General features: G+C 37.1%; 1 protein-coding gene across 2 annotated transcripts in view; it reads right to left on the minus strand.

The window, feature by feature from the left end:
* IQGAP2 (IQ motif containing GTPase activating protein 2) overlaps window positions 1–14,871 on the minus strand; it is a 288,011-nt gene that overhangs the window by 99,279 nt on the left and 173,861 nt on the right. For both annotated transcript variants that reach the window (XM_004270825.4, XM_033430051.2), the window contains exons 9-10: window positions 14,602–14,689; window positions 2,915–3,078 (exon numbers count right to left, since the gene is read on the minus strand). In XM_004270825.4, the coding sequence (XP_004270873.1) occupies window positions 2,915–3,078; window positions 14,602–14,689 (252 nt within the window). The remainder of the gene's footprint in view (window positions 1–2,914; window positions 3,079–14,601; window positions 14,690–14,871) is intronic.

The raw sequence follows: 14,871 nt of genomic DNA on the forward strand, positions 1-14,871 counted from the left end.
ACAGGGCTCCCTGGCCACCTATCTTTCATTGGCTTTAAAGAACAGGTCAATGGCTTCTGGGTTTTCCTGAGATGGTCATTTTGGGCGCTGAGTTAATTACAGTCCTCAGTTATGATTCCACAGACATCTGCATTGCCATAGCTGATTCCTACTCGCAGCTATTATATCGGCTGCTAACAGGCTCAATCTTACCAAATAATGAAGCCACAGATTAGACAACGTTGTTACTGTCTGCAAGTGCAAGGTTAAGATATTAGTATAGCTAATGATTTTCAGTTTGAACTAAGGGTAAGGAAAAGGGGAGAATTTCACCTAAAGATGACAACCCCAGAAAAGTAAATCAAAGTCTTTAAGCCAAGGATATTGATTCTAATTCCAAAAAAAGTTAGTCTAAGTCACGTTGTTATAAATGGGTAGAAAGTTTTAAACATACCCTAAGGTCTAGATATTTGAAGACATGTGAGGTAAATCTTAGTGAAAAGCAAGTAAGGATTGGGCTTACTTAAAAAGTACATCTCAGATTACAGAACACTTTCCCCCTTCAATGTTGTCTTCCTTTTAACCATTTTATACTGACTTGGCCCAACTTCAAAAGGGTTTTTTCTTCCATCATACTGAAGGAACATAGAGGGAGGGAGCATGAAAACAAATTTTTAAAAACACTGATATCTATCTTTACATTTAGAATATTATATATTTCATATATATAATGTTTATATTAAAATGCATTATAGCTGATTCTCCACAGAAATCTCTCAGCAAATTGATTTTAGACCAACAAAGCATAATTTTACGTTCCAAAGCAAATGGGAAGAAGGGTTTTTATAGGGAACATGTAAATTTTATCCAAATACCTTACATTAACTATGACTTTAACATATAAGGAAGGTATCAAATTACAGGTAAAGAGCAGAATGGAATCATTTGAGATTCACCACAACTATCTAAAGTGGTACACAGCCAAAAAGATAAGGACAAATAAAGAAAAAGGGGATGAATGTGCTAGAGTGTAAGTAGCCTTGGGCTTCAAAGCTAGAGAAACAGGGACCATAATATCAAGAGAACCTACGTGCAGCTTAAGGAAATAACTTATTTTTCTTTTATTACAAAATACAGTCGACCACTGAGCAACACCGGGGTTAGGAGCGCTGAACCTCCACGCAGTTCAAAATCTGCGTATAATTAATCCTCCATATACCTGTCTCTCTGTACCTGAGGTACTGCGTCCCTGGATTCAACCAACTGCGTATCATTTGGTAATATAGTACTTACTACTGAAAAAGATCCACATATAAGTGGTATGCGCAGTTCCTACCCGTTTAAGGGTCAACTCTAGTATCTTTCTATTTATAGAATCATGTCTTACTAAGCAAGGATAAGAAAACAAACCTTACTACCCAAGCCCTTTAGTGACATACACTTCATTAATTTTTTAAAATAAAGAATGCCACTTATTTTTTGTTTTTTTTTAATTTTAATTTTTTTGGCTGCATTGGGTCTTTGTTGCTGCGCGCGGGCTTTCTCTAGTTGCGTTGAGCGGGGGTTACTCTTTGTTTCAGTGTGCGGGCTTCTCATTGCGGTGGCTTCTCTTATTGTGGATCATGGGCTCTAGGCGCACAGGCTTCAGTAGTTGCAGCATGTGAGCTCAGTAGTTGTGGCATGTGCGCCCTAGAGCACATGGGCTTCAGTAGTTGAGGCATGTGGGCTCAGTAGTTGTGGCTTATGAGCTCTAGAGTGCAGGCTCAGTAGCTGTGGCACACGGGCTTAGCTGCTCCGCGGCATGTGGGATCTTCCCGGACCAGGGATTGAACCCGTGTCTCCTGCACTGGCAGGCGGATTCTTAACAACTAAGCCACCTACTTTTATTAATTTTGAATTCATGCAAACATTTATAGAGATTTTCATTTTTTAATTATTTTTCTTTTCTTATCATAAAAAACAAGATAATGCTATATATTTCAATTTCATTTTTTCCACTTAACAGTAGGGTGTGCAATCTGTTATTAGTTAAACGTGGTTTATCTTCTATATAGATATAGAAGATATCTGTAGTATCTTCTCAGTACTATAGATAATACTGTGAAACATCCTGGTATACCTGTGAATTGCCTGTTTATGCTTTTGGCCTCCTCCTCTTCTGTTTTTTTTGGTGGAGCAGTACTGTTTTTGCTTTTCAGATTCACTGTCCTTCCATGTTTCCTTAGAAGTTTAATTATTTTTTACACTTAACCTTTCATACCGGCAATTTATTCTGTTATGTGTAGTGAGGTAATGTTTTCTTTCCCACATGGTTAAATACTTCTGAGGATTTCATTTTTTTCCCCATGTCTTTGAAATATTAGCTCCTTCATAATTGAAATTCTTGGTGCTGCTTCTAGTACTGTTCTTTCTGTTGCATTGTTTGGCTTAATCCTGTACTAGTGCATATGCTCTTATTTACTGTGACCTTATATGATTATTACTGCTTAATACTATTAGCATTGCAAGGAGCACACAATGACAAAAATCAAAGCCATGGTGCTAATGTTCTCGGTTGCAAATTTCTAGAAATGCAGATCCAGAGCTTATTTTTCTATATCAAAAAACATTCGATATTTAAAAATATTTCAATATAGTTACTAACTTATCCCAAGTTCTCCAAAAATCACACAGAGAATGAGAACAACTAGTTTTCAATGTGTATTTGTGTAGAGCCCTGCCTGCATTTCCCACCTATGCTCTCAGATTCTTTAAGGAGATGAAAAGCAGGAGTTAAAGAGGAAGGTGGCCGTGGAATTGGTACAGGGAGGCAAACGAGACCAAGGATTGGTACAAATTAAAGACACTACACTCCCACTCACCTTTCCTCAACAGCACTCCTCATTGCTAGGACTCAGAATTAACATCTCCGTACCTGGAGTCTCCTCTGACTTACCATAGCGTTCTGTTTCTGGAGGTTGAAAAGTTCATTCTGATACATTGCACCAGCAAAGGGATAAACAGTGGGCAGCTGGGCCTCTGGTTTCTGCAGTGCAAGCAGTGTGTATTCAGGGTCACCTTCCCGAATGACAGCGTTGATGTGGTCCACTGCAGCCAGCCCTGAGGGTCAGAGTGACATTCTGTCAGAACCTGTGCCTTTACCACTGCAGCCTGACCCAACCAGTCCATATATCCAAGGATTAGAACCTAAGTAGTTACTTTCCATGAACTGAAGAGCTGTCGTTGGATGGTAAGCAAAGCCTTGGAAATGGTAGCTTGTAATTGGAAGTCACTCTAATCCTTGCAGCTAGTCCCTAAAAGAACCTCAGCATTGATAGAGCTGGAGTTATGAGGTCATTCCTGCCTAGCATGACTTCCCTACAAAATCCTTCCTTTCAGGACCAGCTTTGGAACCATCTCTCCATGAAGCCTTCACAGTGCTCCAGTTCCTGAGGACTTCACACTTTGGGAATCCTGCAGTCATTGCTCTTTACGGCTCTTTGTGTGTAAGCACTGCCTCCCCAAGGAGATTAAAGACATGTGAAGACCAGAGAAGCAAGGACTTGCCCTATGGCTCTATCCTCCCTCTATATCAGCACCATGGGAAACCCACAGGAGGCACTCGGACACACTGCCGCTTGATATGGAATGGTTATTAGTTCTCCAAATATTAGTTCTCCAAATATGCTCTCATCTCTTGTGTTCTGTAAAGTGTGATTCTTAGGGAAAAATAATTTCAGATATGTTTTAAAAAATATTACAACCAGAATTCATATGATTACATAATTCTGTGTTAGCATGGTAGTCCCATGTGTTAGTATGGTTCTAAGAACCCCAGTGGATGCCTGAAACTATGGATAGTACCAAACCATTTATGTACTGTTTTTTTTCTGTATATACATACCTGTGATAAAGTTTAAATTTTAAGTTAGGTAAAAAGATTAACAATAATAACTAATAATAAAAAGAATTGTAATAACATAAGTGGTCTCTCAAAATATCTTTTTTTTTATTGAGGTATAGTTGACTTACAATATCATATTATTTACAGGTGTACAACATAGTGATTCAATATTTTTACAGATTATATACCATACAAAGTTATTATAATATTAACTATATTCCCTGTGCAGTACATTACATTCTTATGACTTCTTTATTTTATACTGGTAGTTTGTACCTCTTAGTCCCCTTTACCTATTTCTCCCATCCCATCCACCTCCCTTCTGGCAACAACTAGTTTGTTCTCTGTGTCTATGATTTTGTTTCTGTTTTATTTATTCATTTGTTTTGTTTTTTAGATTCCACACATACATGAAAACACATAGTATTTGTCTTTTTCGGTATGACTTATTTCACTTAGCATAATACACTCCAGGTCCACCATGTTGTCACAAATGGCAAGATTTCATTCTTTTTTTTTTCTGGCTGAGTAATATTCTATTGTATATATATATATACACCACATCTTTATCCACTCATTTGTTGATGGATACTTAGGTTGCTTCCATGTCTTGGCTATTTAAAATAATACTACAATAACATTGGGGTATATGTATCTTTTTGAATTAGTGTTTTCATTTTCTTCGTATAAATATCCAGGAGTGCAATTGTGTAGGTTCCATTTTTAATTCTTTGAGGAAACTCCATATTGTTTTCCATAGCAGCTGTGCCAATTTATATTTACCAACAGTGCACAGGGTTCCCTTTTCTCCACATCCTCACCACAACTTGTTATTTCTTGTTTTTTGATGATAGCCATTCTGACAGATGTGAGTTGATCCCTGATCATGGTTTTGATCTGCATTTCCCTTTTCATTAGTAATGTTGAGTATCTTTTCATGTACCTGTTGGTATCTGTACGTCTTCTCTGAAAAAATGTCTATTCAGGTCCTCTGCCCATTTTTAAATTAGATTGTTGTTTTCTGAGACTGAGTTGTATGAGTTCGTTATGTATTTTGGTACTATTCTTTTACTGGTCATATCATTTGCAACTATGTTCTCCCATTCAGTAGAATGCCATTTTGTTTTGTTAATGGTTTCCCTTCCTGTGCCAAAGCTTTTAGTTTGATATGGTTCCATTTGTTTATTTTTGCTTTTGTTTCCCTTGTCTCAGGGGACAGATCCAAAAAAATATTGCTAAGGCCAATGTCAAAGAGCGTACTGCCTATGTTTTTTTCTAGAAGTTTCATGATTTCAGGTCTTACATTTAAGTTTTAATCAATTTTGAATTAATTTTTGTATAAGGCATGAGAAAATGGCCTGGTTTCATCCTCTGACATGTAGCTGTCCGGTTTTCCCAACATCACTCTTTCTCTGTTGTATATTCTTGCCTCCTCTGTCATAGATTAATTGACCATATGTATACGGGTTTATTTCTGGGTTCTCTATTCTGTCCCATTGATCTGTGTGTCTGTTTTTGTGCCAATACCGTACTGTTTTGATTATTATAGTAGTAGAGTTTGAAGCCAGGGAGGATGACACAGCTTTGTTGTTTTTCTCAAGATTGCTTTGGCAATTTGGGGTCTTTTGTAGGTCCATACAAACTTTAGTATTATTTTTTCTAGTTCAGTGAAAATGCCACGGGTATTCTGATAGGGATTGCATTGAATCTGTAGATTGCTTTGGGTAGAATGGGCATTTTAACAATATTAATTCTTCCAATTCATGAGAATGAAATATATTCCCATTTATTTGTGCATTCTTTCTTTCATTAATGTCTTCTAGTTTACAGAGTACAGGTCTTTCACCTCCTTGGTTCAATTTATTCCTAGGTATTAGTTTTTTTGATACAACTGTAAATTGTTTTCTTGTTTTCTCTTTCTGATGGTTCATTATTAGTGCATAGAAATGCAACAGATTCTGTATATTAATGTTGTATCCTGCAACTTTATTGAATTCATGTATTAGTTCTAATGGTTTTTTGGTGGAGTCTTTAGAGTATTATATATGTAGAATCATTTCACCTGCAAATAGTGACAGTTTTACTTCTTCCCTTCCAATTTGGATGTCTTTTATGTCTTTTTCTTATCCGGTGTTGTGGCTAGGGCTTCCAATACCATGTTGAATAAAAGTGGTGAGATAGGCATCCTTGTCTCATTCCTGATCTTAGAGGAAAAGCTTTCAGCTTTTCGGCACTGAGTATGTTACCTGTGGGTTTGTCGTAAATGGCCTTTATTATGTTGAGGTATGTTCCCTCCCCACCCATTTTGTTGAGAGATTTTGTCAAATGCTTTTTCTGCATATCATCATGTGATTTTTAGCCTTCATTTTGTTAATTTGGTATATCATGTTGATTGGTTTGTGCATACTGAACCATCCTCACATCCCTGGAATAAACTCCACTTGATCATCATGTATGATCCTTTTAATGTACTGATGAATTCAGTTTGCTAATATTTTGTTGAGGGTTTTTGCATCTATGTTCATCAGGAATACTGACCTGTAATCTTCTCTTTTTTTGCAGTGTCTTTGTCAGGTTTTGGTATCAGAGTAATGCTGCCCTCATAGAATGAATTTGTAGTGTTTCCTCCTCTTCAATTTTTTGGAATAATTTGAGAAGGACAGGTATTAACTCTTCTTTAAATGTTCAGTAGAATTCACCTGTGAAGCTGTCTGATCCTGGACTTTTGTTTGTTGGGAGTTTTGTTTTTGTTTTTTTTTTAAATTACTGACTCAATTGCATTACTAGTGATCAGTCTGTTCAGATTTTCTTTTTCTTCCTAATTCAGTCTTGTAAGATTTTATGTTTCTAGGAATTTATACATTTCTTCTGGGTTGTCCACTTTGGCTTATAATTCTCTGTAGTATTCTCTTATGATTCTTTGTATATCTGTGATATTGGTTGTAACTTCTCTTTTACTTCTAATTTTATTGATTTGGGCCTTTTTTTCTTGATTGAGTCTAAGGGTTTATTAATTTTGTTTATCTTTTGAAAAAAACAGTTCTTAGTTTCACTGATCTTTTCTACTGGTTTTTTTTTGTTTTGTATTGGTCTCTATTTATTTCTACTCTGATCGTTGTTATTTCTTTCCTTCTACTAACTTTGGGCTTTGTTTATTCTTCTTTTTCTAATTCCTTTAGGTGTAAACTTAGGTTGTTAATTTGAGATTTTTCTTCTTTCTTGAAATAGGCCTGTATTCCTATATACTTCCCTCTTAGATCTGCTTTTGCTATGACCCATAAATTTTGGCAAGTTGTATTTCTATTTTCATTCATCTCAAGCTATTTTTTGATTTCCTTACTGACCCATTGTTTTTCTTAGTAGCATGTTGTTTAGTCTCCACATGTTTGTGTTTTTTCCAGTTTTCTTCCTGGAATTGGTTTCTAGTTTTATACCATTATGGTCAGAAAAGGTGCTTGATATAATTTCTATCCTCTTAAATTTGCTGAGACTTGCTTTGTGGCCTAGCATGTGATCTGTCCTGGAGAATGTTTCCTGTGCACTTGAAAAGAATGCATATTCTGCAGTTTTGGGATAGAATGTTCCATAGGTATCTATTAAGTCCATCTGGTCTAATGAGTCATTTAAGGCCACTGTTTCCTTATTGATTTTTGGTCTAGATGTTCTGTCCATTGATGTATGTAGGGTGTTAAAGTTTCCTACTATTATTGTATTATTGTCAATTTATCTCTTTATGTCTGTTAATATTTGCGTTACATATTTAGATGCTCCTATGTTAGATGTATATATGTTTAAATATTACATCCTCCTCTTGGATTGACCTCTTTATCATTATGTAACGTCCTTCCTTATCTCCTGTTATAATCTTTGTTTTAAAGTCTATTTTGTTTTACATTTAGCAGGGCATATATGTACATGCCACTCTCACTTTGTCCCAGATTACCCTTCCCCCTCCCCATGTGGATAGGGAGGGTGGGAGGGAGGGAGACAAAAGAGGGAAGAGATATGAGGATATGTGTACATGTATAGCTGATACACTTTGTTATAAAGCAGAAATTAACACACCAGTGTAAAGCAATTTTGCTCCAATAAAGATGTAAAATAAATAAATAAATAAATAAATAAAGTCTATTTTGTCTGATATGTGTCTTGCTACCTCTGCTTTTTTTTTCCATTTCCATTTGCTTGGAATATCTTTTTCCTTCCCTTCACTTACAGTCTCTGTTGCCTTTATCTCTGAAGTGAGTCTCTTGTAGGCAGCAAATAGATGGGAATTTTTTTTTTTTTTTAAATCAATTCAGCCACCTTATGTCTTTTGATTGGGGCATTTAGTTCATTTACATTTAAAGTGATTATACATAGGTATGTACTTATTGCCATTTTGTTATTTGTTTTCTGGTGGTTTCTGTAGTTCTTCTCTATTCTTTTCTTTTAAACTCTGTGGTTTGATGATTTTGTTTAGTGTTATGTTTGGGTTCCTTTCTCTTCTTTATCTTTTTTTTAATTTTTGGTTTGTGGTTACTATGAAATTTATATACATACATATATATAGATCTCAACGTATCTCTAGCTCTAGTCATTTAAATTCAAATACACTGTAAAAGCTCTACATGTTTTACTCCCCCTCCACATTTTGTTTTTGATGTCATATTTTACAACTGTTTGTGTATCCCTTAATAACTTATTGTAGCTATAGTTGATTTTATGACTTTTGCCTTTTAACCCTCAACTAGCTTTTTAAGTGGTTGATCCACTGCCTTTACCATATACAGTTGTCCCTTGGTATCCATGGGAGAAGGTTCCAGGGCCTGCTGTGGATACAGAAATCTGCACTCAGGTCCCATAGTCAGCCCTCTGTAACCACAGATCCACATCTGTGCATTCAGCCAACCTCAGATCATGTAGTACTGAATGTACTTATTGAAAAACAAATTCATGTATAAGTTTAAACCTGTGTTGTTCAAGGGTCAAATGTCTTTGCCTTTACTAGTGAGATTTTTCCCTTCATGTATTTTCTTATTTCTTGTTATTGCCTTTGTTTGGTTTTGTTTTTGCTGGGTTTTTTGTTTTGTTTTGTTTGTTTTGGTAAAGAAGATCCTTTAACATTTCTTGTGAGTTTAGTGGTGATGACCTCTTTTAGTTTTTGTTTATTGGGGAAATTCTTTCTCTCTCCTTCATTTCTGAAGGATAACTTTGCCTGGTACAGTATTCTTGGTTGTAGGTTTTTGTTTGTTTTGTTTTTGTTTATGTTTTTCCTTTCAGCAGTTTAAATGTATCATGCAACTCCATTCTGGCCTGCCAAGTTTCTGCTGAAGTATCAGCTGGTAGCCTCATGGAGGTTCCCTCAAATGTGACTCTTTGTTTTCCCCTGTTGCCTTTAAAATTCTCTATCTTTAAATTTTGCCATTTTAATGATGACATGTTTTGGTGTGGGTCTCTTTGGGTTCATTTTGTTTGGGACTCTCTGTGCTTCTTGTACCTGGATATGTTTCTTTTCCCAGGTTATGGAAGTTTTCAGCCATTATTTCATCAAACACATTTCCCCTTTCTTTCTCTTCTTCTAAACCCCTATAATGCTAATGTTAGTACACTTGATGTTGTCCCAAAGGTCCCTAAACAATTCCTTTTTTTTTTTTTGCGGTACGCAGGCCTCTCACCGCTGCGGCCTCTCCCGTTGCGGAGCACAGGCTCCAGACGTGCAGGCTCAGCGGCCATGGCTCACGGGCCCAGCCGCTCCGCGGCATGTGGGATCTTCCCGGACCAGAGCACGAACCCGTGTCCCCTGCATCGGCAGGCGGACTCCCAACCACTGCGCCACCAGGGAAGCCCACGATTCCTATTTTTAAAAACTTTGTCTTATGGATATTCTGATTGGGTGATTTCCACTATTCTGTCCTCCAGGATGCTTACATGTTCTTCTGTATCACCTAATCTGCTGTTGATTCCCTTTAATGTGTTTTTCATTTCAGTAATTATATTCTTCAGCTTGATTGGTTCTTTTTATATTTTCTAATTCTTTGTTGCAGCTTCACTGTGTTCCTCTATTTTTCTCCAAAGTTCAGTGAGCATTTTAATGTTACTTTGAACTGTTTATCATAAAAGTTACTTATGTCCACTTCATTAGGGTTTTCCCACCCTGGAGGTTTTACCTTGTTCTTTGATTTGGAACATTTTCCTCATCTTCTTTGACTTTCTGTGTTTGTCTCTATGAATTAGGCAAAACAGGTACCTCTCCTGGTCTTCAAGGTGTGCCCTCACGTAGGAGTGCTTCTATGCAGTCTGTATATGTTGAAGCCAGAGTTAGATTAGGGGGCATGCTGGTGCAGCCTCGGTAGGCTGGACAGAACACCAGGCACTTTTCAATATGCTGTTTCTGTGCTGGCACTCAGAGCGAGTAAGTATATGCATGAACCCTTTAAGAGGGCATCTGGGTTTCCAACAGCCCTCTGGCTCTCCTGGTAGTAAGCCCCACTGGTTTTCAAAAAGCAGTTAAGTAGGCTCATCTTCCTGGTGCTGGTCCCCAAGACTGGAGTGCCCAATGTGGGGCTTGAAGCCCTTGCTCATTAGGGAGGACCTCCATGTTTGTGACCTTCCTTTCCACCTGTGGGTCACACACTGGGGGTATGGGCGCAGACTAGATCACTTCTCTTTCCCTCCTCCTTGTCTTGATGTGGTTTTTCCCTTATATCCTTTTTTTTTTTTTTTTTTTGGTACGCGGGCCTCTCACTGTTGTGGCCTCTCCCGTTGTGGAGCACAGGCTCTGGACGTGCAGGCTCAGCGTCCATGGCTCACGGGCCCAGCCTCTCCGCGGCATGTGGGATCTTCCCGGACCGGGGCACGAACCCGTGTCCCCTGCATTGGTAGGCGGATTCTCAACGACTGGGCCACCACCAGGGAAGCCCCCTTATATCCTTTTTTAAAAGATTTTATTTTCTTGAACTATAACTGATTTACAATGTTGTGTTAGTTTCTGCTGTACAGCAAAGTGATTGTTATATATGTATGTATATATGTATACATACATATATATATATTCTTTTTCATATTCTTTTCCATTATGGTTTATTACAGGATACTGAATATAGTTCCCTGTGTTATACAGTAGGACCTTGTTGTTTATCCATTTTTCCTTTATATCCTTAATTTTATAAAAGCTGTTCTGCTAGTCCTCAGGTCATTCTCAGAGAGAGTTGTCCTATATGTTGTTGTAGTCTTGGTGTGTCCTTGGCAGGAAGTGAGCTCAGGGTCTTCCTACTCTGCCATCTTGATCCTGCCTACTCAAAATGTTTTACTGTACAAATTTAATGCCTTTTCCAACTTAACTAAGCACTTATCATACACAGTGGCCTTAACTTTTACAGTTGAAGGTCCACCAGCAAAATTAGCACCGATTTTTTTCCTTCTTCACAATGTCACAGAAGATTCGTTCTTACTGTAGATCTTAGCAACTTCACCATACAATTTTTTTCTTTCTTTATTGAGAACTTTCACCTTTTCACTTAAAGAAAGCACTTTATAGCTTCTCTGGCATATCTGAATTGCTAGTATGACTACTCTTGAGCTTTTGGGCCATTATTAAGTAAAATAAGGGTGACTTGAACACAAGCACTATGGTACTAGACAATTTGGTAACTGAGATGGCTACTAAGTGACTAAAGGGCAGGATATACTGGACACAGTGATGGTTCACATGCCAGGTGGAATGGTGCAAGATTTCATCATGCTACTCAGAACAGCATGTAACTTAAAAGTTATGAATTATTTCTGGAATTCTCCATTTAATATTTTCAGACTGCAGTTGACTACAGGTAACTGAAATTGCAAAAAACGAAACTGTGGATAAGGGGAAGACTACCGTATCATTTAACCTTAAAAAAAAAAAAAAAAAGGCCCCGATCACAGAAATGCCTTGGTTTACATCATCTGATCCAACCAGAAGCTCTGTGACGTCTCTACCAGTTATGATATTCAGATTACAGAGACGCAAATTTTAGTGACCAAATGCAAGGTGCTTGGAACAGTAAATTCAGCATAGTTTCCAGAAAACAGAAATGGATTTGCTGACCAAATAGAAGAATGAGCGATGAACTCTGCCACCAGGCAATAGCAAACTGGACAGAACCAGCAGGATTTTGCCCTATAAAGAAGGCTTCAGGGTAGTAGAAATAACACAGACCCATAGATTTGTAGATCTTTTCAAGGATTAGTCTGTCTCCCTAATACATGACTAGACTACAGCTAAGATTATTCTAACCCTTTTTAACAGATGACAATTTATCTTCTCTAACTATATTCATAAGGAGCTATGCTCAATAACTTTTCTACTGAGACACATCATTTAATAGCAGGAAATACAACTAATGCAACCTTTCATGCCACACCCCAGAAAATTTACACTTTTAGAATAAGTTAGAATAAGACCCTAAGGACCCAAACCCTTTTTTCTATTCTTAGAACTAGTATGATAAATGAAAGAATTCCAGAAAGGAAGGTCAGCGGTTGTTTGTCATGTTTGCTGCTCTGTTAAAGCTATCCAAGGCCTTGCAGTTGTGTCTCTGATTACTCTGAATAGGATCTTGCTTCACCCTTGAAAACTCTATTATATGAGTTTGGAAAACTGGATGGTAAAATATTACGAGAAAAATTATATCCTTTAAAACACTCTTAAGGAACCATTTCTCCTAAAAAAATAAAGTAAGCTTAACCACTCTTTTACACTCTGCATTTAACAAAATTTCAAGCCCTAATCTTAACAGAATATATATAGTGAATGAAATGCATGTACCAAACCCCAAAGTTAAATGATTGCAGTTCAAACAAACCTGAAGCCCCCGACAACAGATTTCGTGATATTACCATCGAAGTTTTCACTTCTGTCATTACCATGGCTGCTACAAGTGTAGACACCTTAACATTTTAATATAATAAGCTCTATGGTTGGGGAAAAGCTCGTCAAGTAGTTACACTGACATATTTTAAAGCACACAATTGTCTCATTGTCATGTCACTGGCTAAAATATGCTTTAGAGGATTTTTTTCAAGACTATTTTTAGTATTACTGGACCATAAATTTTCCAATGGGGAGAGATCAAAACCTTCAGAATAATCATGTTCTAAGCATGTAAAGCCATTAAACACTGCAATGCCCTTCATATTTTAGCTGGTTATGCATTAGGGCAGATCATCTCATGACTCTTACTTAAAAGTGGAAAAAAAAAGTATAGTCTTTTTGGCATCAAATTTGTGGTCAGGAAATTATGTCATTTAGTAGAGTATTGAAACAGTTATATAAGGCATTTTATTTAACATGAAAAAGAAATCGATTTTAGTGGTTATAAACATTTCAAAAACAAAGGCTGGCACAAAGCTATGGAACCATTTCCCCACTAAGCTTATGAACCTCAGAGGTATTGCTCGCAATATTAGTTTCTTCCTGTAATTCATTTCTGCCAAGCATAATGAAATTCTCACTTTTCAAACAGAGCAGAAAGAGAAACTTGAAACTGTGCTTCATGTATCATCACCAACATGTTCAAAATTTAATAAGAATAAAAGGATAGGAACACACATCTCAAAACGTCGTGTTCCCTTAAAAGATAGTTATCCTAGCGCTCTCCACAGTTGTAAATGGAGGTAAGTTCTCAAACCCACTCAGTTGTTAACTCCTAGACCTTTCTATCAATTTTCTCTGGGCCTCCCTGATCACTGTTTGAAGCCTTTAAAATATGTCTCTACCAGCAACTTAGGAGTGAACTCCTGGGTAACACCTACAGGTGTGCGTTTTCTTGAAGGTGGTAAGAGCCATAAAGAACATTCAAAGCTTATCTAGGAGGTTACGATGAGGGTTTAGGACTCCTGGAATTAGTGGACACCCCAGATTTAAACTTGGCAGATGGTTCAGATGTTTTATTAAATTACATGGGCTAACTGGTGTTTGATGTATTTGTTTTTTGGGTATATATGGGTTATTTAGGTTGACCTAGGGGGCATAAATGCCAAAGAGAATTCCTTACTGCCTCAAGTAAAAATAAATTTTATTACAGAGAGGAAAAAGCCTAATAAAGAAATTAATGTATCTAAACTTGCATATACTTATTTTAATTACCCAAGTTTTCTGTTCTTTATAGTCACACAACTAGGTACCAAGGAGAGCTGTCCTGTGTGACTCCATAGAGTCTCAGGGATGCGGGATTCAAACCTGCCATCATGTGATTTATAGGCCTGTCAAGTCTTATTCACTTGCACCAAAGCTACAAAAGCTGTAAGAAAACAATTCTTACAAACTACAGACTAATGATTGGGAAGTAATAAAAAGCAGGGGTGTCAATAATAGCTTTTATGGTTCCAATCGAATGCCATAACATGATCATGGGCAAGGAATGACAATCCTTAACTCATAATCTTTACTAAACAACCTTTAAGAGTAGCCCAATAAGGGACAGGTTCAAAATATGACATACACTGTACCTATGATGAAACAGGAAGGTACAGTCAAACTAGCTTCAAGATGCTTTGAGATACTTTGCATGGACTGGGGACAAGACAGCCAGAAAAGCTCCATGGAAAACTGGCAGATGGTAACACCAGAATTAAGAGCAACACTGACTGACTTTTAGTGGATTTTTCATCATATCAGGCATTTTTACAAGGATACAAGTTAAGAGTTTTGCTGAGATTTGGATAAGGAAAATTTGCATCTTCTAGAAGTATCCATTTCCTTCATATGATCCATTACTCACTGTTGACTTTATTGATATTGCCTTGGATTTCTGCTTGTGTCAGCAATTCTTCATATGCATCTCTTTCTTCTTCTGAAATACAGTTATTCTGCAAAACAAAGGCTTCATTGATTCCTGAAGTTAAATATTTCCAAAGCTCGATATTCAAAAGCAAAAACTTAAAGAGTGCTAAAAACCACTTGCTAATATTCATGTGAACTCAATACAAGCATTTAAGAGTGCCTGATCTGTGCAGGGCACTAGGGTTAGCTAAGCCAGCAAGGGTTACAA

This window comes from Orcinus orca, chromosome 3 (assembly GCF_937001465.1).
Source record: "Orcinus orca chromosome 3, mOrcOrc1.1, whole genome shotgun sequence".
Lineage (NCBI taxonomy): Eukaryota > Metazoa > Chordata > Mammalia > Artiodactyla > Delphinidae > Orcinus > Orcinus orca.